Consider the following 26,019-nt stretch of genomic DNA (forward strand, 5'->3'; position numbering starts at 1 on the left):
GTTTGTTTCTTTCTTTTTTTGGTTTGTTTCTTTCTTTTTTTGGTTTGGTTTTTGTTGGGGGTTGGAGTTTTTTTTTATATTTCTGTTGATGTTCCCAGCAGAATTTGGCTGCTCTGGAGGCCAATTCAAGATTAAGACATCTAATGATGGTTCTGAAACTCCCATCCTGTTCAGTGGACATCTATTTAATGCAGTCAGCAGGGGCAAGGAAGTAACTCAGGTGATCACTAATTAAAGCCCTGATCCACTTCCCAAACATAGTTAGAGCCCTTTGAGACATTGTTGGGTATCTAATACACCACATGGTATACGGTATGTGGGTATCTAATATACCCACATGAGACTGGCAAACATGATACCCAGCCCATAGGTGACCTGCACTGAAAGCTGAAGGCAATGGAGAGGCAAGAAAATCGCTATCCATATTTAGGCTGTTGAATCAGAAGCTGGGTGTAGGCTCTGTGGCTAATCACCCTGAACCATCCTGGGCTCCAGTGATTCCCAGGAGCACTTGCACACCTCTCACACATGCAACTCTCTCTAAATGCAGGTGCCTTAACTTGCAGCTGAATCCCACCAAGCTGGATCTCAGTGGCATGATGTAGTTCACCTGTAATAGTGTTGTGCACTTTTGACCATTTTCGCTGAATTCAGTTCCAGAACGTACAAAAACCCATGTCTATGGAAGACACTTTGGTTTTGCCACAAGGTAACTCAGAACAACACTAGTATTCATTAAAAGTGCTCTCTTGGACAAAAGCAGACTCTTCTAATGGTTTGCCATTTACTGTTGCAACTCCAAAAGCATTTTCTCTTATTTGGACTGAAAAAACCATAATTTTTAAAATTATTATTGTCAGTGACTCCTAAATTTGCCCTATCAGGTCGATTCAGAACTTGCAGGATTGTACCATAGAAAAGCACACTTAGCAGCAACACAGTTGCAAACCATACCTTCAAAGTCTCATTGAACTCTGGATCCACTGTGCTCTTTTTGACAGCTGTCTTTCGCTTACTCCAAGGAGATTTATCAGGAAGTAAATAAACCTTAACATACCTTATATAGAGAAAGAAAGATACATTGAAAATGATCAAAAGGGGCAGGGAGAAAACAATTAGATGAGAGGAGTTTTTCTTATTTCTTAAAAAATTTTATTGACTTTGTAAGTTTCCATCAACAAAATGGCAAAATGTGATTTATATCTTTTCTCAGTAAAAGCAGATAAACTATAAGGAACCCTGTGTATCATTCTGCTAATGTGTTTCAATTCCATTGTAACTCAGAAAGGATTAGGATCTGAATAGGAATCTTCTGGTTTTGTACTCTTGGCCTCTGATAAAATAGCCCCTAAAGAAATCGCCTTCCAGGTTTAGTGACAGTTTTATGATGAAAACAAACAGCATATTATGTGCTCAAAGAAAAAAAATAAACTCAGTCAACTTTAGGATCACTGCTGCTTGTTCATAAAGAAAATATCTTGTCTTCACAACACTGGGTACCATGTAGCAAAAAAGGTATTATCACATAAATAATACATAATAATTCATAAGTCTTAAAAATGCTAATTGTTCTAACAGCCACTAGAATGAAAATGGGAGATTGTCTAAAAGTGGCCAAAATTACCCTAACATTGATTCAAGGAAAACCAGTAAAAAAAGTTTCTGGAAGCTGAGTTGCACCAGTAATGATTCCTACCCAAAGTTTCTCATGTGTAGGTCAAGTGAACGCTAATACCTAAATATTCTCCTTACTATCAATTCAGTGGGCTGTAATTGGATTATGGCTTCAAAACTTAGGAGTTTTAGCCATAGAGAGTGCTCACGGCTTGTCAGGGAAAGGAGTCATTGTTTACTTAATACTAAATACTTTTAAACTGTATTTGTTGTATATATTTCACTTATTATGATTTAAACCAATTCTAAAACAGCCTTTTGATTAACTTGCTGGGTAAATAAAAATCAGCTGTACCTCATATCATAGTTGCAAAACTTACACATTTTCCTTATTTTTTCTGAACTTACCCATAGATAAAACTACTTTCTAAAATACACAAGTCCTAGAAGCTTTAGCCTCTTTTTCTATGACCCCAAATCAATTTAATTAAAATGTAGCCAGTCAGACTTCAAAACAGCAAATAAGCTAAGTAATTCAACAGGTTTTAAACATCAGTTAAAAGTCTGCTTTTCAGCAAGCATGTTAAGCGAGTATACTATAATTTTTCTGTTGGCTTGGAAACCAACAGAAATATATAAATATGTGCCAACAGAGAACATAATGTTTACTACACAACACTTCTCACATTGCCTTTCAGCCTTCCTGTAATTGTTTACCTGGCTTAATTACCAGGGGACTTAAAGAACCTTGACCCACTTCTGAAGAGCTCCCAAATTGTCCTGCTCCACAAGCTGCTGTTCCAGCAAGGCACTGCTCATCACCAAGCTTGTCTTTATGAATATTCTCTGCAAGATGCGCAAAAACCCTCGACCTTCTGGGTGAAGGTGACTGCAAGTCCTCAGTTCCAACATGGTCACTCAAGTGCTCAAACACAGTGTGACAGCAGGGACAAGAACAGGTAGTTAGGTATTCTAACTGTTGATTTTCTATCGGTGGTTGCTGCATGGTCAGAGAGCATTGTTAAGCAGTAGAGAGATAAATCACCAAGGCTTAACTGTGCAGCAAAAATTTCTATGGCATATTTTATCTACAGAAGTAAATATTTCTTCTTCTTACAATGATACATAATTATTAAGCAGCCTTAGACTTTAAGATCCATCGCAGCATCTGAAATTTCTACTCTTATTACAGAAGATAAAAGCACCTGAGTAGTATAGCAATCACCCAGTGACCCACAGTGAGTCAGCAGACATATTAGGAACAGGTCATCTCATGTTTCAGCCACTTACATATGAATTTTCTGGGCACAACTTAAGAACTAAAATCTGAACAGCTATTCTTGAGGTCCAAAGGTACTCATCAGCAACATAGATACCCAACTGCTTGCTCACAAGAAGGGAAAGGGACAATTCCTAGCAGAAAATTGTAAGAATGGAATAAGCATTGGTATGAAACGTATTTGTCTTCCAGTGTGTATATGTACAAAGGGCTGGTACGTATGTTGGAGGTTCTGAAAGTGCCAATATGGCATACCATCATATATCAATCCATTTCAATCACAACATGCATAAATATCTCAAAAAACCAGAATATTTTCCTTAGGTTTCTTCTCCTTCTCTGCGAAATACTTACGGGTTACACTTTTTCTTCTTCTCTTCTCCGTAAGCCAGGTTCTTGCATCCCCTGATGCAAATTTCCAAGATGTAAGCTCTGAAGATGTATCTTAAGGCAAACTCTATTTCTCCTGTGACATTAGCTTTGCCAAAATTGCCAGATTCAGTGCAAGTGCTGTTAAGACTAAACAAACTTCCCTAAGAAAAGACAAACATTGGGGAAAATGAATTTCAGATCAAACAGGACAAAAAATTTATTTCCTTTAATAGTCAGTATCTTTATAGACATTACTGTAAAGTTACTGCAAATCACAAAATGTAAGGTAACCTGTATAAAACATTCCATTGCTTCCATAACAGCCCTGAAAATTATGACTGTAATTGCAATAACTACTGCTTTGCCCTGTTCTAGGGCAAAGCTGTCTAGGCTAGGAAATTGCTTTGTTAAGTAACTTCTAGATCTAGAAATTGTCTTCGAATAAAACTGCTATGTCGCTTCCCATGAGAAAATTGGGTAAGTGTCTGAAAGGGATTGAAAAAAACCTCTGAAATCTAAGAATGTACAAAACATGGAATTAGACTCCTTTTAGTACATAGCGCACAGCAGAGTACACCACTGAGACATTAGTTTCTGTCGTGTATTAAAGGAAACAAAAGTGGCCTGCACATTCCACAAATACTTTACAAGATGCCTCAATTCCACATAGAAATCGCACACTTCGTACTGCAGACCATGCAGGAAAGATTAAAATAGGAAGACTTCCTGTTGTTGTATTCTGGTGCAAAGAGAAGATGTCTCCTAGTTCACCTTGTTCTCCTTTCAATCTACTTTCACCTTTGGGGCAAAGGTTTGGATGCTGTCCATCCACATATATAAAAACCACTTGCGTCCAGCGCTACAGAAGCCATGGCAGGGTAAAGAAGGAAGAGACTACAATGATTTCTGTGGCCCAGCCCAGACATGTAACTTTATGGTGTTATATAGCCTTCAGTGTAACAACGTATCAACTAAAAATAGTTTGGTCTCCATTCATTTATAATGATATTCTTTAAGGTGAGCCCTAGGAATTTTTTACATTGTATTTGTCATGAAGACTCAATTGCTGTTGTGATTAGTCTCACAGCAACATTGCCCTAGATTGCTAAGATATCTGTGTTAGATCACTCCTCCCTCTGAAAATAAACACCAACCCACACAGGACTGGTTAACCAAGGAGTTCTGAATTGCACAACCCAGCAGCTAAGATTGCAGAGTAGTGTTTATAAGATCATATCTCTCTTCCATGTAGATACTTTTCTTCATTTGTGCAGCATGCCAAATACTCAATTCACACCAACAGATCCATTAGATTAAGGCACCTATCTACTCTATCTTTTAAACTCTTAAGTAACACACATACATGACAAAAGAAGGGCCAAGTGCTTGCTGAGGAAGTCAAAAGAAGTGTCAGGACTTTTTTGACCTGATGTTTGTTGCATGTAATCTTGCTCCCTCCATAAGATGTGTATCAGTGTGATCAATCTCCTTTGCAGCTTTGTTTCGCTCTGCTCTTTCACTCACTGACATATTTTTATTCACTTGACCAGAAAATTATTATTTTCCACCAAAATCGTTTATGGTAATGGAATACAAAGAATTTTGTCTTAGCTCATGTCCTAAAAAAAGGTTCTGCGAAAGTCCCTAATATTTATTCCACAGAACACCTTATTTATTTAGAAAGGCTGGATAGGTGTTCTGGACTGAATATCACCACACCTCTCCTACCTGCTCAGGTGTCACATACATTCAGTGTAGAAGTCATCATCCTTTTTGTTCAGCGAACAGGGATTTAGCAATGACTTCATGTATTGTACTTCTGGTGGCATGACTAGAAGCAATGCCATCTGATATTTTGGAAGATACATTTTTATGGAGTGGCCTTCAACATCCAGCACTTATCCATAAAGAGAAGCTTAATGGAATTTGTCCCCTCTTATAAGATAGTAGAAAATATTACATTTTTAAGTCCGAACCATTTATAGACCAGTTCAAATGGTCTATAGCATCAGAAATGTAATCCACAAGTTATTACCCATTTGTCAGCTTAACACCTCAGACTCCACAGTGCAGTAAACTGTCAGAGAGCACCAAGGTCCCTGTGTGTGTTTATACTTCTCTGTAAAGCCAGCAGGTTGGTTTAATTTTGATTCCCTAAATCATTTTACAAGGTCAGTCATGAATTCTTTGGATACTTCACCCTGCTTAACCTTGTCACTAATACATAGAAATTAGCTTCCACAGTTAATCATAGGGGCTTTAAAGCATGTGCTGAATTCATTTATAACCAGTTTCCCTCTCTCTCATCTGCAGTATTCAAAATGCCATCTATCAGAGGATGATTCAATATCATGCCCTAAGCCTATGAACTGCTCCCCTGGCTTCCATCACTGTCAGTTTCCTCTCGTTCACTGACATTCTGACATTTGAATTTCCACTGACATTTGCAATACCACTGTTCTTGCAGACTGACAAAACCCTTCTGTTAAATGAAGCTTGAAGACAAAAAGCTAACTATTAGATTAGAAAGTACTGTGTTCGTAATCCCAACCTTAATACAAATTGGGAAGAATGTTAGTTGCATTTGCAAAATTCAGAAGAAGCCGCTTTATAAACTATTAATTATTAATCGATGTATCCACCTATCAATTATCCATTATTAATTTGATTTGGCTTATGCTTCAGAAAGTTCACAGTGTTACTATGAGGACCATGCCAAAGACAGTCAGTCTTTCATCAGATACAAAGTCAAATAAAATTCTTCCTTCATTTTGTAATATAATCTAAAATACACCAACATTTTGCACAAGCTTTTGTATTTGTTCCCTTTAAGCACCTGTTCTATGTCTTTCATCCTTTAACTTACATGTTTTCTGCCATCACAGAAAACTGTATCACTTGTGGAACTGGTTGTTATGTCTTCTTCCTCCTTGCAACTACTTTTTGTCAGAATTTCACTGTCATTTTGGGTCCCAGTGATGAGCTGTTGCAGACTGGGTGTACTTTTCATCTGTAAGAAATTCAGAAAGTAGTTTTTTTTAAGATAAAGAAAATGTCCTGGTTCCTTCAGGAAAGCTATCAAAAGAAAATGCAGTAAATAGCTACAGTTGACTCTGATCAAGGTCATGCAGGTGACACACTTTCAAAGATAATGTAGTAACTTAAATGTTGATTTATAACTCTCTCCTTCTAGCTAGTAGTACATTCACTATATTAATAATTTTCTAAAATCAGCATACCACTAGCTAATGTAATGATCACTACCACAGCAATTATTAACAACAGTCTACTAATAATACACCAAAAGTAGTAATATACTAATAAAAGGCCTTATTAGCCCTTAACAAAACAGTAATTTTGGAAGAAAAACAATAATCTTGCCTCCAGGAAATGAAAAATAGTATTTTGCAATATGTATGACACATACCCATGTTTACCTATGCAAGAATGAATGTACGTTGAAAGGGACTTGAAAATAGAAAAAGACAAGTTCATACTTAACTTTGTTTATAGAAAAAGCTTAAATTTCTAAGGTGTTCTTGACTTTGCTTTAACTATGTCCATTCACCTTTCCAATATTTCCATGAAAACTCTGATAATTTGAGAAAAATTGAGATAGATAGATAGATATAGCAAAACTCCTTGAGATTTTTCTTCAGCCGCCTCTGTTATGCAGAACAACAGTTAATAGAAAGAAGTGCCAAAAGATTAATACATATGGCTAGAAATATGCTGAAATTAGATTTTAGCTCATTCCGGCACACCACTTTCCCTGGATAATACAATCTATGAAAAACATGTTCACAGCTCAGTGGGTCCAAAAAGAGTGAGGTGAGAAATTTTATATGGTTAGGATATAAGAAAATAATTTCTTTTTCAAATTGTGTAACAGAGGTTACCTGAAAGACTAGAAAGAATACAATCTGACTAAAATCAACAAAAAGAATTGGTACTTTTTTGTATAAATGAAACAGGTAATATATACTTAACAAACCTGAGAGCCCCTACTGCACGGTCAGCAGAAAGCACTAAAGAATGAGGACAACAGATGAGATAATATATTGAGATTACTTCTGAAAAAAACAGGATGTGCAAAATCCTAACCATAATGCTGTAATGATGACACGCAGATACTGTTATGTGTAATAACTGCCTGACCTTAAGAAGAGATGTAAGAATTATGTTCCCTTGTGAGAGGGAAAGAGACAGAAAATGCATTGAGAATATAGTCTCAAAAACCCCAAACAAAACCAAAATAGTGTATTTCCCAGCGCAGAAATTGCCTCCTGCCTTATAAAACCTAAACCACCACAGATTTAATTTGCTGAACACAACAGCCTACTACACACTGAATTTTAGCTTCTACTTGTATCAGGAAGACTTCGGTTGTGTAATACAGACAATAAGTGACTGACAAGGCACCATAACTACCAGTGCTAAACTTAGCATCAGGTCACACAAGCAAGACTCTCCCGTAGCCCAGCTCTAATGTCACAGGAGAGGTATCCCACAGCTACCAATGCACCACAAACAGCTTCCACACGTTGCACATGCTTGCTTGTTCCCCCAGGAAGGCAGGTACAATTGCAGTTCCCTTAATAAACTTAGAGATTCTGATGACAAGAGGCCCTTGAAAACACTATTCAATTAACTTCCCAAATCCAGATTTTACACTGGCTGGTGGTTTTTGCTATTGCATTGGAGTTTTCTCACTTAATACTGAGGTTAAAAATAATATCTTTAATCTGAAAGAATCAAGCTCTGAACACATCACAAATCTAGAAAACTTATCTAAGAAACAGATAGTGTTCTTGAGACTGAAGTAGTGCCCCAGTTTTATATACTGCACATTCAGCTATTACTTTACGGTCATTCCCAAGAGAAAAATACACACTTTCCAGGGGGAAAAAAATCACTGTTTTGATTCAGTCTCTGATAATGAAAAGTTCTCTCTGGTGTGGAAATCACAAATAAGATTTCTACATCATATTTCATTATAACTGTAATTAGTTGTTTTGCAAGTGTAATTTAAAAGATGTTCTGTCCCATAACTTAAAGTATAATTCTAGTAGGGATATAAACAACTACCCTTACTAAAGAAAAACAAAGATGGGAAAGAAAAAAAATAAATTGAAGAATAATGAATAGTGCCATTGACAGAAACTAAAAGTAGTTTTTAAACTCACAGTAACAATACAAAAAGTCATCATATAAGTGTGGGAAGAGAAGAGTAAAATTTCCTTCAACATGAAAAAACTAAAATGTCAAAAATTACGTTTACAAAAAAAAAAATCAACAGTAATTCTAGTAAAATTAAAATTCTAGCTTAAGGATACTCTAACTGGTTTAAATGAAACAAAAGGTTCCTGGCTCAGAGAAAGTGCTCTGGCACACAAACAACATTGAAATCTATCTTTCAAAACCTGTAATGCAAAGTGTGGACATAAATTAAGTCCTAAATCTTTAAATGGGCGATTAAAACCCCACATAAATAATTTGGAATCTTCTACTAATACATTTCTTAAGCCAAAGAGTCCATATCCATCTTTTAAACATGACAGATTTTTTGTGATCAGTGTGTGATGTAGCATAGTTGAAATCCACATTATCTCCAACTCCGATGCTTTTCAATGCATTAAGAGAGCAATGCTCTGCCTGTGGAATAAAGTTAACACTGAAATGCGGCTTGCCACAATGAAAGCAGCACTCCAGTAACCAATAATTGTCACCAATTCTGTTCATAATTTAATTTCATACAAAAATACCAGAACTAATTTCACAGAGTTCACAGACCTTGCTGGGCCAATTCAGACTGCCAGTCCATGCAGTTTGACATCCTGTCTCTTCCATTTAACAGCACCTGACACTTCAGAGGAAAGTGAACAATGTGCACCAAGGGAGCTGTGAGTAATGTGTGCCAGGAGGTCTGGCCCAAAGCAAGAGCTTTTCTCAGCATCTAATTCAGGCACTTAGCAGACCACATTTACCTCATTCAGATGAACAAGGCAATTCAGTAAGTACCCACTATGTGGAAAACTGAGTGTGGACAAAGTTCAGTCACTTGAGAGCTCAAAGCGTACACAACAAAATCTTCAGTGTAACTTTAAAGCAGAAGCGTGACATCATCTTCAGCCCTGCACAATTTGTGGAAAAACAGATGACTGGATTTTTCTCAAACTTCTCAAGAAAACACTGAAAGTTAGAGACTGTAACCAAAGCAAAAGGAAAGAGGAAGTTGCACAGCAACTAACAGCAATGTTTTCTCCCTGCCAAGTAAAAAAATGCTCAAAGATTGCCAGGATGGTTTTGGGATGGTCATAGCTTGGTCCTGTTCAGCAGCAAAAGGGGCAGGAAGAGGGCAAGACAGAGTACATCCCTGCAGCTCAACAATCACATAGAGCAGACATCAAATCAGCCTCAAGAGAGCCTGTGAACACTTGAGAGCAAAATGACCCGTCCCCTCCCTCTCTATATGAGGGTCTTTGTAAAAATCTCAGTCTAACATTTCAACTCTGGACTGAAATCAATTGTGCAGACTCTGTCAAAAACCCTGTGGAGAATCGGAGTTCTGATCATGGTCAGCGAACATCAGCTAAGTTCTGTTCATACAATAAAAGTAAAATTCCACTGTATAAGTCATTGCTCTCACAAATATATTTCATTCATGAAACAGCTCTTACAGTTCGAGACAGTGTATAATAATATGGATACCTTGCTTGTAATGTTGATGGCAGTGTCAGACTGGCTCCTTCTTTGCCACCTTCTTTCCACATTCTTCCCAAAGTCTGTGGTTAGGACACATCTGTCAGTCATATCATTCTGAGACTTTGAGATTTCTGAAGTGAAAATAAAGAGAAAAGTCACTATAACAAACTTTACAAGCAATCCTGTAGATTTATAGGCTAATTTTGTAGCTTTCAAACTTTTATCCTGCAACTTTAGTGTTGATCTCCTAAGAGTAAGAAACAGATGGGAAGACAAATGCTTGTCACATTTTATACATTTATACTTTTCCTGCCTAAATCTTTCCTGCTATTTCAACTGGAAATTATACTCTTTGTTGCCTATCATCAGAACTACTGCCATCAAATACAGTTTCCTTGCAGAAGTAGCTACTAAAGTCCGTACGCATAGTTTGATTTGTAAAGTGGTTTGGTTTGGTTCAGGATAAAAGCAAGATCATTATAACAACATAAAGCAATATGACAATGAAAATCAGAAAGCAGAGCACATTGGAAAATATTTAGAAATTTATCCAAAATATGTATGAAAGGAGACACATACTCTGTTCCCAAACCACATATAATTTTAAGAACATGACTAGCCCCCACTGACTTCAATAACATTACTCATACGGATAAGCTTAGCAGTACTTAAGTACCTTATTGAATTAGCGCTTCAGTAACATCTAGTTTATTGTCAAATAAATCTACAGGACAATTGGACATTTAATGCACCACTTTTCACTTCTTATTCCTCAGTGTACATTCAGAATTTCACTTAAAGGAAAGGGCAGCACTCATCCATGATTTCTGAAGTCTAAAATAGCAGGTTTAGCTGCAGACACTTTGTTGCTAATCCCAGATAGCTATTTCATGTACCACTTAAAAGTTATTAATTCTTCATGAGAGACTATCATATGTTTAATTCATACAGAAGAAATAAATACTTTTCTCACAACATGAACCTCTGTGGAGAAACCTCTCACACAGTAGACAATATGACAGTGATGGTATTGAAAAACAATGGGACTCAAGTGTGATTTTAAAAAGACACTCTGGGGTGGTTTTGTTCTTAGCAGCAATCAGTCCTCAGATGTTTACTGTACTCTTTGTACATCATTAAGGAACCATGTGACCTATTCAAATGCAGGCTCAATTAAGCCACCCCCGTAAATGAAACCCGATTTTTAAAATACACAGTGAAATCAGAGATCATAAAAGAGAGTGAGAGTTCTAATGGAATAGATACAATCTGAATATCTTGAGCAGGAGTCAAAGCAGAAACACCAGTTTGCCTCACACTCTCCTAAAATGAACAGGTTACAGAACAGGTTATTGTGAGAAACATGAATGTTCAGTTTTCATATCTATTCCTCCTTTGGCTTCTCTACCCAAACGTCAGCAAAGATGGGCACTATCTCTAGAGCCAAGGGTGGCTTTTTACTGCAAATAGAACTACAGCCAGTAACTTATTCTACATTCACCAAACGGCAACCATTGGATTATAATCTCCTGTTGCTGCCAAGCCACACTGGAACAGGAGGTAACAGCGTAAAGAGCAGACTGTACAATGGCTGTTCTGTGCTTCACGCGCTAATCCTTTGTTCCCACTGCTCTCACACACACACCAGCTCCAGTGATAGAATCAGAGGCATAACAAAGTTCTCCGTGTTTATTTACTTCAGTGCACAGGAGCGGGATGTATTAAATACCTCTGCAAACCAGGAAACCAGGACATTTTTATCTAGATAAGATACAGAGTACTAACTTTAGACACATGTGACCAAAAGCTTTTATCAGCACAGCACCAGGCTTCACTGGAGGCCATATTGTCTGAAAAAGCTGGTTTCTTAAGAAATCCAATTCTTTCTCTTTGTATGACTTCCAATGCTTTTTAATTATTGACTTCAGTGATTGCAATAGCCTGTTATTTTCTCACAAATTGAACCACTCTACCCTAACAGAGGATGATATCACCTGCATGGGGTTTCTCACACAACTGAGCTGATCTAACAACTAGCTGCCATCTCCCTCTTCAACCACTGCTCTTCCCTCCTCAATCCCTGGCTCCTGACCACATGGTACCCTCCACTGTACATGTTCCAACACATATACCCTACCTTGAGCCTATTGAACTCACTAAAACAGCAGAAAAGTATCTATAAGTTTTATCCAGGTTAATGTTATGCCCTTAAAATTAGCTAAACCAGTTTCCAGAGGGGTCCAGAAACACCAGTGCTAATTCAAGTCACAGCAGCATAAGGTTAGAAATAGGGAAAGAAGAAAAAGATGTGAGTGGAGGAGGATCTTCCATTTGGTAGTAGTGAACTAATAAATTAGCTTGCTGCAGTCCTGACAGTCTTTACCAGTAACTGTGGGATATGACCAGGCTTCAAACTATCAGAAAGCTGGATAAATTACTTTGCACCCAGTTCAGTGCTGCCTCATCTATCTGCTTCCAGTAATAGTGTCCTATGCTACCCTATATTTTTCTGTGTGGAACAACAGTCACTGTGCCTCTGCATGGCTTTAATATGTGTTCACGCAGATGCAACATTGAATTTGCATAGTTAAAGGAAAACAGGCCATTAGGGTGGGTAGAAGAAGCTAAAGGAAAGACCAAACAAGAGGTAAGGCAAGAGGTTAGGGGGAAAGGCAGAAAGGCACTAAAACCAGTTTTATTCAGGTCTGGTTTCACATGTGGGGTTGTCTAAATTGAAGCCAGTAAGAAAATATTAAGGTTTGTTCAAATACATGCAAATTTGCAAACCTCTGTAATCTTCCTAAGGCTCAGAAGTGGTTTTCCTCTGGTCATTGATGCCTTTGTTTTTCACACCGCCTGGCTGTCCTTAGTGTAATTAGTCTTAGAGGTGCACACACAGTCTGCAGCCCAAGGAACAAGCAGCATAAGAGAATGCAAGGAACCAAAAGTATCAGAATGAAAGAGGAGTTGTTGGGACTGGACGGCACCTAGAAATATGCACTGCAAAAAACCCACTCAACTAGACAGACTGAGAAAGAGGAAGGAAGTCCTCATGAAAACTGCCAGTAAATGAAAATATTAAACTCTACTTCCATTAAATAACAGACTCTTTGACAGTCAGTTGTGGTTCAGTCAGACAGAAAATATGAAGATCAGTACAGCAGAAATTGGTTATTACTCGGTGCTAACATGAGTTAAATACACTGCATCTGAAAACCTGGTAAACTTAAAGATTGTATACCATAGTCTTTTCCATCTTTACAGGAAGGCCATTCTGGGTTGATATAATCAGCAAATTTAAAAACTAGCAGAATACTGAAGGAGAATTAGATTTACTATATTATTTTTCAGGTTGGCATAGCCTTAGCATTAATCATTTCAGCCATTACTCAATATCCTTGTTTTATAACTATTTCTTGGCCAACACTGTGGCCAAAGAATTGAAACATTTGACTTCATTACTATAGAATGACAAAACAGTGAAAGCTACTTACTTTTTATGTGTGTTGTGAGAGACAAAAACAAGTTTTCCACAGATTTATTAAACCTTTTAGACTCTCCAAGTTCCTGCAAATGGGAGATACCATGAGTAAGAAAACACAACATTTATAATTTTAAAGTTTCTGTGATTATATCAGAGGGTAAGGCTGCAGCCCTTTGCTCACTTCTGTAGAAAAATATATCTGAGGACATACACAGGCGTAGTTGAAAACTGTCAGCTGTTGAAGATGGAAAGTAATCTTTCCAGTTCCATAGTCTTTGACATATAAGTGGAACTCCTTGTAGAAAGATCACACAGCAATTTCATAAATACAGCTAATTACATCACCAGTTTGTTGTAATGTAGTTAATACTTTTATCTATTACAGATGTTCCTGCGCCTCTGAATCAAAGTTTTGTCAAACTCCAGGTATGCACATAAGACTGTTTACAGAACTGCAATGGGCTTAAAAAACAGACCTGAGGATCCAGTCCAAAATGAACTCAAATATTAATTCAGTGCAACTTTTATGCGTTCTGAGCCATGTCCTACTATTCTGTCCACTAGAAACTGTAATGCAAAGGCAACCATCAAATTCACTGTTCTTCACTCAATAATGAAAGTGACACATGAAATGGTCATTTTATAAATAACTATTGAATATCTTAGGAACATGGGATCCCTTCCAGGTTTGAGGGGAGCTCAGGAGATCCCAGTCCAGTCTTCCAATAGTGAGGCACCAAAAACCATATGCAGTATTCCAGTGTCAAGAAGAGTGGTTGAACACTTCCCTCAAAAACTGAAAACTAATTGAAAACAGCCCTCATAGCCTCTAATCTTTCTCTCCTAGTACCAACACAGCATAAAAATAATGGCAAAGAACATAAGGCATCATTTATACGGCAGTGTGATGTTATAGCAGTTGTTGTTTACTATGTTTCTGTGACTGGCATTTACACATGAATAAAACTCTACGAGGTGAGTATGTATATGTATATTTTGCGGATACGTACATTTACCATCACATTGATTCCTGCTGTTGATTCTGTGAAAGGAGGTGGAGTTGGAGGTACGACAGAAATTTTACTAGAAGAGATTAACAGTTAACAACATTTAATGTATTATGCCAATAGACGGATAAATAAACCATGCCCATGCACAGTATCTTTATTATATGGTCTTTCCTGTACTCTTTAAAAATCTGAATTGACATCCTGTGTCTTTAAGGGTTGCAGCAGAGGTTTGTTGCCTGTTCTTAAAAATTAGGTCTACCTTTCTATCTTCTTAACTGTGGGCTGATCTAGGTAAAATTATTGAATTAGAACTACCAGGAAGACCTAATTTAGGACAGACTCCCTAAACTTCTATACAGCTGGCAGTATTACAATCTGTGTTCTGAGTTCTAAAACACAATTCCTGTATAACACACCCCATTTCTATTTCAGAAATGTTTTCAGAAAATAGTCATCTTTCTTTACAATAATGAAAGGATCCTTCCTTGTCTGAGTCCAGAGCTGTTAGAGGACCTTTACAACATTCCTACCATTCCATCTGTGGTAAATAGTGCTGGTCTGTGAAAAAGAATCTGTTATCTGACTGATTCTGTTATCACAGCACAATCACAGATCTCAAGGCAGCTGGTAAACTTCCTTTTTGATTCTCTTTTAGTTTTACCACATCTACGTAAAAGCAAGCTCTGGTTAGGATCTTATCTAGCTGACTATAAGTTTCTGTCTTATGCAGCTATGCCTAGCCAGATAATTATAATAAATTGAGACCATCTCTATATATCTTACTTTAAGTGGGATTTTGGGGGGAGGAGGGGGTTTGGTTCAATAGTTTTATTTTTGATGGTTCTTTTTGTTGTTGTGGTTGGGTATTGTGTTTTAAGGAAGAGGGTTACTTTAATACCATATAGTTTAAGCAGACTGTTCAAACACTGGTAATAGCTTAAGTATGGGCATGCTTTAGTCTCTAGTCAAAGTATTTATTCACTGTAAATTAGACTTTTTACTTTTTAAAAGTTTGGTTAGTAGAAATGTCTAATTGAATACAGAGTTTCCTGTCTACTATTTATTCTAAAACTATCATATCAGCAATATCTCCCATTGAATCAATAATGGTGCTATTATGACAACTAGTAAATAGTGTTCATCTATGATTATTTAAAAGTATTGTGCAAATTTAACAGATAATGGTATAAACAGTTATGTAAAAAATATAAGCACATAAAAATAATGGACACTCCTTCATTTCAAGGAAGACACTATTACTCCAAACATAGTACTCTGTTGTACTTGAGATCTTTTCTATGGATTGCTGACAGATAAAAGTGAAAATTTTTCTACATTTTTGTCATTTGTACTCCAAAAGTGTTGAATTTTGTTTTTCATAATAAAAAAATACAAACTGTTGGCTAGTTTATAACATAAAATATATCACCTATACAAATTCTCAGTGTCCTAGGACCATTTGTCCTTTTGAGTATTACCTCAGTTTCTGATAAGATTTCAAGAGCTTTGCACCAACTGTTTCATGTCTGCCTGTGAAGGAGGAAAAAAAATCCAAAGGTCATTTAGCAACAACAGCAGTTACTAATGCCAATATAACACTTTTTAAAATCAGTGCCTTTCAGGAACTGGCCTGTATTCACAGAAACTCATGCACATATAAGTCAGGAGTGAAATCAATTCCCACCTAATGCATTAGCATACATGCCAAGCAACACAAGTTTCTCCTGTGTCACAAACTATGGTGATTTCACCTCTCACGGGTGACACATTCAGACTGACTCTTCACAAATGCTAAGGACAATCACATACAGATGCTAACAGACCCATTCCTACAGGTTGCTAAGTGCTCTCAGCCTCCTGACGTCCAAGAGGCAGGTAGTGCACCGGCCCACTGCACTAAAACACACTTCAGCCATAAAACTCAAACACTAAAGAAAGCTTAGAAATGTCTATAAGAGCAGGCACATGGTCATCTCTTGCATCTTATGAAAAATTCCTCTCACTTTTCTTACAAGAGACCTGAACACCCATAAAAATGCTTGACTAGCTCACAAACATGAACAAACCCCTCTGTTAAGACTATTCCTGCAGGGAAATAACAACCATGTCACATTCCTCAGGTGAGCAGCCACATGGTGTAAAGAACACCAAGGAGCAAGTGCTTCATCAGGCACAAAGAATGAAGACTCATAAAACTAGTTTGTTCCCAGGTGATCACAAACACAAAAAATGGCTAAAAGCATGTTACAAATGACCAACTGAAATTATCTGGAGTATCTTTAATTACTAATAATTCCTAATTATTAGGCAGCACATAATCCATGTTTTGCTAAAGATGGTATTAACTATAACATTAACTATAACATCGCTTACATAAAAGTAGTAGACCTCAGTGGTGATAGAAATAATAGTAAGCTCATCAATATTACATCTTTCAATCAGGACTCCATTATTCATGCTCTATTATTAATAAGTAATATTTACTATCTTAGATTTTAAATTTATTAGCCATTAAAGGCAATATACCACTTTTACGAAAATATTGATCTTATTCTTTAGGTAGAAGCTACCAAAAAATTAATAAAAGCATACTGATGTCACTCTTTGGGTTATTTTAGTCTGTAACATGAGAAAATTTCACTGTAACATGTAATTTTTTTCAGTTAAACTTACTTTCCAGTGAACACTTCAGTTACGCTGTATTTTCAAACCAAAAGAGGGCACTGTCTCTCCAGGATTGAAGGATACACAACGGCTGTTGTGTTTTAGTATGCCATTTTCGAACCTCTTTAATTATATCAGTTGGTCTAATCAAAGAAACTAAACAAAACATATTTCTCCCTGCAGGTTTATCTTCTGTATATCTTTAGATATTTGTGACTTCAACAGTATAACTAAGCAAAATGCTTCAAGCACCCACAAAGCTTTGATAATTCAAAGTGAGAACTCATTTATTTTGCTGGAAAAAGAGACAGTCAGTACCTTCAATAACAGAGAGATTGATAAAATTACCAGCTTTAGACTCACTGAAAAGATCGAGGGGAAATTACTAATAACGGTAATTGGATAAAATTGTGGTTTTAAAGATCAGCCAATTAATACGTTAAAATCAGAAATTGTCTTACCTAGAATGGACTACAGTGAAATCTTTCAAATTTGAAATTAATTTTATTAGCAGGAGCTGTAGTTTAGTTTCTTAATATGCTACTTGCTGTCTTTCGTGAACACCTACTACCCAAAACGACTGATTACGTTCTTACACTTATAAAATTCTTCCTATTCAAGTTTCCCAAGACATATTTAAAGCCCAGTTCCTTCCTTTTCTCCAGCTACTCTTAAATCTAGATGTAATGCAGATACTGGAAGTGAAACTCTATCATTTGACTATGTTCAGGCACAAAATAAAACAGCTGAATATCTGAAGTGGCAGTTCAAGGGAAAGAGGAAAGAAATCCTCTCCACTTCACCAGTTATTGTAGGTGAAACAAAAACTAACACCCCCTTGGCTGGCAAAACACATTCCCCAGGGAGCGATCCATCCACATCCTCTATAATTTCTTTTAAGGCTTTGTACTTTTGATGGCACTGAAAAGACTGAACGCAAGGCAATGGCACAGCTGCCTGAAAGTAACAAAACAGTAAGTGTTTAGCTCTCTGTTGATTTATAGCTATATATGTTTTTCATTCTTCCATTCCATCATTTCTTTCAGCTTTAGAACTTTCTCAGTGAAAACAACTGAAGTTTTAACTTTGACAAATGATGGATGCAAGATCATTTCCTTCCTGAATCTATACTTTAACATTTCTATATTTATTTTATGTCATTGTATTTCTTAGAAGTCTTAGAAGTGACATGGCCAGCAATTTTCTTATTACTCAAACAAAATAAGTTATACTTTAAAATGCATCCTGCTGGTTTGTGTTCATGTTTTATTTAGTGCACAGACAGATGCACTGAATGGCAATTTTTGACACATCTCTCATCAAATGGAAGAAAAACACAGTGGCAGACTACATTCTGTGTTTCACTTAGATGATGATTACATATTACACAGCAGCTTATGGTCTATTCCAGTGATTACCTTCACCTGGATATTTCTTTGCTCGTTCCTCAAAGAACCATTCACCAGCCTTTACTTTAACATCTCTGAAAAACAATGAAAAGATATTTGAATCATCATGTTCCCAGGTGCCTTTCTTCAAATGTTTGGTAACTATTTAACAATACAAAAACCTTTTTCAATCCTACTATAAAACTAAGATTTCTTGACTGCTCAATCCATTGACCAATTTTGCTGTGTGTCTGAAAAAAACAGAGGGGAGGAATCCCTGGGAGGGAGTTGTTTTAGTTTTGAGGTTCTTCTGTTTTGTTTTCCTTTCTGCAATGTAGGACTGCCCGTGGAAAATGATACATACTGCTCTAGGCATTACTCTGAAGCCAGGAGTCCCAGCTCCATTCCAGTCTATACAATCAACTTGCAACACAGCCCAGGTACTTGTGCTGCCTGGCATCCTGACTGCTTACAGCTGCAGCCTACTCTGAGAAGCAGGGAACGTCAATGGTAGAGGACATGGTTCCAAGCAGAACTTGGGGCAGCTATCAGGGAATACTGAGCTATCTTTTTATAAACTATAACTCTCTTCCAAACTGTAGTTTAAGACCAGTACCTTGCCTTATATTTCCCATTTTTCCACCTTCAGAGAGAGTGAGGTGGTGGATTAATCTTGTGTTGGCATAAAGTAAATTTTCATCCAAATCCTCACCCTTTGTACAGGAATATATATCATCCAGCACAGCTTTTGATTAATTTCCAAAACTATCATTCTTTGCCTATATATTATTTTTCATCAAATGTGGAAATATTCTAAATTATTTGGTTTAGAAAGATTCTAAGAAATAGAATGGACTGTGAAGGAATATCTTGATATAAAAATTGTACCAATATAGTAAAAGAAAGATTGTTTTCTGTATCCTGCAAAACAGAACTAAGATGATATAGTAACAGAAAATCCTAATAGTGTTTTTTGCTTTTTAAATTTTTATAAAACATGACTACTTAGTATTTATCAATCCAGGTTCCTCACTCCTGTAGTAAAAGGCAGAAAATAATGATTAGGAAATTGTCGAGAAATTGGCTATACTACAAAGCACAGCACCTTCAGCAGCTTGTTAGGATGCACTGGTTCAATATTGAGTCAGGGGAAGGAGTTCTCTCTATGGTTTAGACTGTTGCTACGCTTTGCTGCTATTGTCTTTGCCCCACTACCTCTGGCTTACCTTGAAGATCCATTTTGCTGAACACAGGAAAGGGAATCCTGACTATGTGAAGTATAGCATAAAGTTCCCACAATTTCATTGCTACCAGGACTCCAGCCAACATTTTCATTACGCCAGAGGCTTTGTTTCACTAATTGTTTAAGCAACAGATGCACAGAACCAGTGGGCATCCATTGGATGACCAGTGTAAAACAGCACTTATCCAAACCAGTGAAGTTTCTTACCCATGAGCGTAACAAATGGTGCATTTCCAAAGGCAGGGATTCAGGCAGACACGGCATTCAGAGCATACTCGATGACTGCAGCCATTGCATACTGCCCCTCTGTTCAGCAACAACCCGAGAGATTTCTGACAGCGAGCACAAGATCTCTCCTGATATTCATGGCTTACATTTTTTGCCCCTTTCCACCGAAGCTGCTGTAGATGCAGTTTCAGTTTCCTAACCCCCCAGGTAAAAAGAAAGAAAAAAGAAAAATTTAAAAAATTAAATAGACCAAAATCCTCATGAAAGTGAACTAATACCCTGGTTGTGCAATACCATTACTAGTGGGAGATAGGCCCTCAAGTGTGACCCCAGTTGAGCACTGTCTGAAGGCATCCACACACAGCATTTTTGCAGTGTGACTGCATGTGACAAGAATTGTGCATACTAACAGAGAAATAATTTAGTATAAATGGGGTTCTGATCATGTTAGGCGTTCTCAAAGCAGGGCATTGAAATCATGTATGCAGGTGATTACGCATTGATCTACAAAAACTGAGACTAAATGGTGCTCCCTTTCATTTGATTTTTTTTTTTTATCATATTTACTCAAGAATCAGATCTTCTATCAAGTAAAAATACTCATAACAAATGCATCATCTGAAAGCTAAATAAAAAACTACACTGGTCCAAAAGATCAAAACCTCTCCTTTTCATTAACTTTGCTTCCATTACATGTATGAATAATCAAGATCTATATTTTTTTCTGTTACTAACACCACCAACAATTGAAAGGGATTTTCTGATCAGTTCAGATTTTCTATATAACCCTTTACTTACTTTTCACTTAATTGTTTTCATTTATTATGTCCAGTAATACTTACACAACTATTCATTGTAAACAAAGTTTAAGTTTCCACATTTAAGACACTAAAAAATTATATCTTATCCACACAAATACCTTGTTTACATGGGGATGAAATGTCACAAAGAAGGGTACAAGCTTCAAGGAAATCCTTGTCCTAGCCACGATATAAAGCAAAAAAAGTGCTGGAGAAATATCCTTTATCCTCTCCAACTGAGATACTTGCACAATGTGAAGTTATTTAATAAAATCCTTTTCCTAACAAATGGCACCTACTGACATTAGTAACAACCTCTGAAACAGCACTGTGTGCTTGCCACCTGTTGTGTGTGAGAAGGGACAGTGATGGATTTAGCACAATGAGCAGGTATCCAATAATTCTTAACTCCAGTATTGGCACAACTTAAGTTAAATAATCCAGCCAAAGATCTGAACATGTTCTGTGTTACTAGAACTATATATGCATACATAGGAACATGGCAAGAATGCCATAAGGCCTTCATAGAAAAAGTACAGGCAGTAACTGAACTTTCTATGAAGGCTGAAAGTAAAATTAATCCAGTACGTTATTCACAGAACAGTATTTGCTCATCTTTAATGTAGAGTCAATGGAATGGTAAACTCAAGAGGCTCTGGATAATCCTTGGTTTTCCCAAAGAATAAAAAAGCATTAGGTAACAAGAAGTTAAAAAAAGGAGTACATTTGGAAGGACAAAGTAGAATAACAGTACTTCAGAAAAAAAAAGGAACAGAATACAGGAATAGGGGAGGAGTACATACCTTATTCTTTCCTCTTCTGTTTTTCTCACCATCTCATCACGGTACAAGACTTCCAAAACAGCCTCTCGCTCCAATTCCTTAAGGAAGTTCAAATTAAATTCACAGGCCATTTTCTCCAAATTTCACTTGTTCTGTAGACTCCTATCCTATGGGTTCTAGTATATCCAGAACAATGGTCTGGGTGTTAACTAAGTGCCTGTGCTCTTACTCAATTGGTGATGTGTTCCACTGTGTCATGCCCTTGAAGAGAAAAATGACTGTGTCTGTCTTCACACAAACCATCACTTAGATGTCTCTGCAAACCAGGGAATATGAACAGTTATCAAGGTCACAGCAATCTTGACTTTTTCATGTCCTTAAACTTCCTGTTCTTTTCTTATTTTTTTTCCCACTGAAAGTAGTTCCAAAAGAGATGAGAGCTTGCAGCAATGTCCCAGACAGGGCTTTAACTGCCTCCAGATGGAGGGACAATATGTCAAGAAATGGTGTAAAGGAGTGAGGGGACTCGTTTGAGGTTTTTTATTTGGTTTTGTAGATATGGGATTTCTGGACCTAGGAAAGAAATGAAGAATACATGTTATTATCTCTTCTTTCCAAGACATTTAAATAATATGTGAAGAACACATTTTCCTACACTCAAAACTTTCATACACTAATTCAGACACATGAGAGGTTTTAAGACAGTCTTGTTCTTCAAAGAGTCTCACCATAACGTCCATTAACACTCAGGCACATATCTTTGCATTTTTTGTACAGTTAAAATAAAATAACCAATAAAAAAATTTAAGTTAGTTCTGACCACAGGCCTACAGGTCCCATGACTGGAAAAGTCATAGTCCTTGTGACAAAATTTTTGAGGAAAAAAATACCCCTTTCTAATCTCATTTTATTGAAAAGACAAAACATCACAAAACCAAGAGGAAAGACATCTCTAAGAGTCATTTTTATCAATTACCTATGTCTTTTAAGCCTAGATAAACAGTTTAATAGCAAACAATGCTATTCTCTTTGTTAATATACTGAAACAGTAAAAAGTTATTATTTTCATCTCAGTGCACTAACAATTTTGGCCCCAAACTGAAGAAGTTCATGTACGAGCATATGAGAAGTGTAAAATTAAAACAGAATCCCAACTGTAGTTTGAACGTACTCTGTGATCTTCATTTTTGCAGAACCTCCACCAAAATATAAAACAATTTTAATATACTTCACAGCAAAGCCAAGAGAGAGAATGGTTATTCAATTCAAACCAGCTTGCACATCACATTCATTTTCAATACTACTGTCTGGTATCTAGTGCATATTACAAGAAATGTAAGAAAATTCTACTTACAGTACACGAAATGTTAAAGATGTGTACATGAAAACTGGTTAAGCATTTCAAACTTAATCTGGAGCAAATACACACAGTCAGGCTCCAGGAAAAGGGTCTAGATGCTAGGTCAGAAGGGTAAAGCTTTCCCAAGGCAGTTACTGATGTTTCACTGATGGACCTCAGCTGAGAATCTGAACAACCACCTGTACTGCTGACACAATGTTGATTGCATTATTTTAAAATACTGAGTTTAATTTAAAAAAAGAAACAACTGAAAACCTAAACAAACAAACCCTCACCCACTAAAACTTCATATGTGTATATATATATAGTGACAATGTATTTTTGTCAGTGCAGGTAATTACTTCACATGCAGCTTGCTCCAAATACTTAATTTATAGTTACCTAATTTCCCACCAAAAAAAGCAGAAGGTGATAACATGTATTTATAAACAGCAAGCATTCTGTTCCTGTATGTTGTGTTTTTTCTTTTTTTGTAAAACCCTTCAGACACCAAAAGGAGAAAGCATTTCACAGAAGCAGTGTTAAAGGGGGGGAAAAAAAAAAAAGATATTGGTTTCCTGTGCAAACAAAAGAGACGGAGATAGGCATAATCATATTTTATTTCCTTACCAACTGCAATTTCACAGGAAATTACTCATTTGAAACATAGAAAGCTTGAGCAATTTTTTAACACAAATGTACGTCACTTTCAAAGGCCCCTACATCCTTCAACTGCTTTCAGGGCACAAAGTTTTCCATATATCAAGACTGTTTTGAGAAATGAGTTTCAGAGGACACACAGAATTTTATTTAGAGATGCACAAAACAAACAAACCATTAGTTTCAGCTATTCAAACTTGCACAGATTTTAACACTGTGATGGAAGGAAGAGCTTAGACCCTCCCCTTATTTCTAATTTGTCTTGCTCAAAGTTATTCCCCCTGGGAGACACAGTTTCTGCCTTAGCCAGGGCAGGATTTTCCAGAAGTGCATTCAATCTCAGCCTCTTGTTGATACTGCAAACATCAAAACCAGCTGATTTAATATGTTACACTCCATACCCTATTCATAGTGATAAATCACAAACACTGAATCTAATGCCAACAGGGAGCAGGATGGAAAGACTAGAATCATCTTCTGGTACTAAACAATGGAACAAATTTACTGCAGAGCAAAGTGCCAGGGCCCTCCATCCTGCAGCATTTGCCCTGTGCAGAGAGGGGAAAAGCCACCATGGCTCTCTCACTGCTGGGCAAGGTCAGCACACACTGCAGAAAAAGCTTAAAATTCATCATGCAGCCAGCAGCTCTAGCAATATTGCACCTGCACACTTCTACAGTTGTTGGTTTTTTAATCTCCATGAAGATTTCAGCTCTGGCAATCATTGTGTTCTGACAATTTTTCTTGCACATCCAAAGGTAACTTAAAATCTGGCTCTCAGAATAAACAAAGTATTATAAAAGCATTTCCCCTGAAATGGGAGATAATTCTTGGCCCCACAACAGACTTGAACTTGTAATCATTCCACAGAAGTGTTCAAATTGGACTGTAAAGCTCTCTACCACTGCAAAAGAAGAGCTTTTCTCTTACACCAAAGCTGTCTGCATTAGATTAGGGTTTTGGCAGTAATAAAGAAGTGTCTTCAGTAATGGCCCTCTTTGACAGGAAGAAAAACATTATAAACCTTCGCAGATGCCCTTCTTTCTTGTTTACTCATTGAATCCAGTTAGCTAGTTGTTTTACGTGGTCAGCTAACCTCAAAGCTGAGCATCTTCTACATAAAACCAAAAATAGCAACAACCTCTTCAGTAAATACCATGACAATTCTTCCTTTTCAGCACAAAGTTCACATTAAAATAATACTTGAAGGAAATATGTTAATTACGTGTTTATTATTATTACATTTTATTTTAAATTATAGATGGATCCGTAGCTTTTTGAAAATATCATATGAAGTCTCAAAGCCAATATAAGGTAGAAGGAATAACCAACATGGCTATGCCTCAGGAGAAGGAGACATGAATGCACTGAGTGCAATCTCAAAAAAATATCCTTTTTTCTTGTATATCAGCCTAAAATAGCATATAGTTACGTAACTGAAGATCGATCAAAAGATCTATCTAACACAAGATTAAGTTTGCAAAAGGTAACTTATTTTTTAAGTTTTTAAACTTAGAAATTCCTGGCTTAGCAAGCTTTTCCTCAAAGCAATTTTACATGTAATGTATTATTGATCTCCTTTCAGATCCTTAAGCATTAGCAAAATAATGACAATTAAATAAGTATAAATAAACTAATCTTCTAAAGTGACAGTCTTCATTGACTTGAGATAATTGGATTACTTCATCCATTAACCCAGAAAATAGATGTAATACATCAGTAGCTAGGACACAGGTTAAGAAGGTTCAGGGTAAAAACGATCACAAAAGCCACTGTAATTTTTGGCTATTTTCTATTCATCTGAGGCCAATCTCATAAGTTTATTCTTAGTTAAGAAAATTGCAGATGTTATTCTGTACTACCTGGCTGCAACAGTTTAATTTTCACCTCCCTGCATGTGCACATGCAAATTACTTATAAGTCCTTTGATAATGCCTTACCAAAACTATATCTGTGATAACATCCCATCCCAGAACTTAAAAGTGAAAATAAAAATAAACAACAAAACCCAACACAAACAATTAAGTTCCAGTTGTGGCTTTTCCGTTATACCTTCACAGTTTGAAAAACATCATGCAAGTAGGTAAAAATGCATCCCTCTGTGCAATATTACACAGAATAGATTAAAACGATGTGCTTACCTTTTCAGCAGCCCCCAAAGAAAGACACATGGAAGTAAACTGCTTTTAAAAGATGAATAGCACTCTTATTGTTTAATTATCTTTTCTTAAAGAAAACTGGTGTCAGTTCTCCACTCCCTTTCCTTCCTTTGGGCACTGATATTACTGATGTATGTTCAGAGAAGCATCTCCAGAACAGCTAAAAGTAAATGCACTCAACAAAGAGCTCTAATGTTACGAAAGCTTTTGTCAAGTCTCTGGTTTTGTTACGAGCAACAAGCAAGGAGAAGATATTAATTTTTCTAACATTAAAAAGAAACTCAGCACATGA

At 36.7% G+C, this 26,019-nt stretch overlaps 1 protein-coding gene across 9 annotated transcripts in view; it reads right to left on the bottom strand.

Moving 5' to 3' along the window:
- SYTL3 (synaptotagmin like 3) overlaps positions 1–26,019 on the bottom strand; it is a 33,357-nt gene that overhangs the window by 5,057 nt on the left and 2,281 nt on the right. For 4 of the 9 annotated variants that reach the window (XR_003526108.1, XM_027634109.1, XM_027634105.1 and 1 more), the window contains 11 exons: positions 25,710–25,887; positions 21,591–22,142; positions 19,967–20,182; positions 18,547–18,611; positions 15,943–15,994; positions 14,465–14,537; positions 13,465–13,537; positions 9,977–10,101; positions 6,132–6,275; positions 3,248–3,426; positions 955–1,057 (listed from right to left, as the gene is read on the bottom strand). Coding sequence is in view for 8 of the 9 variants with exons in the window: in XM_027634109.1 (XP_027489910.1) it covers positions 955–1,057; positions 3,248–3,426; positions 6,132–6,275; positions 9,977–10,101; positions 13,465–13,537; positions 14,465–14,537; positions 15,943–15,994; positions 18,547–18,611; positions 19,967–20,182; positions 21,591–21,700 (1,140 nt within the window). In the remaining variant the exon portion in view is untranslated. Of the gene's footprint in view, positions 1–954; positions 1,058–3,247; positions 3,427–6,131; positions 6,276–9,976; positions 10,102–13,464; positions 13,538–14,464; positions 14,538–15,942; positions 15,995–18,546; positions 18,612–19,966; positions 20,183–21,590; positions 22,143–25,620; positions 25,665–25,709; positions 25,888–26,019 lie in introns of those variants that run through there. The other 5 variants (XM_027634110.1, XM_027634107.1, XM_027634106.1 and 2 more) reach the window with 4 other exon arrangements.

The sequence above is a fragment of the Corapipo altera genome, unplaced genomic scaffold (assembly GCF_003945725.1).
Source record: "Corapipo altera isolate COAL_440 unplaced genomic scaffold, ASM394572v1 2b, whole genome shotgun sequence".
Classification (NCBI taxonomy): Eukaryota; Metazoa; Chordata; class Aves; order Passeriformes; family Pipridae; genus Corapipo; species Corapipo altera.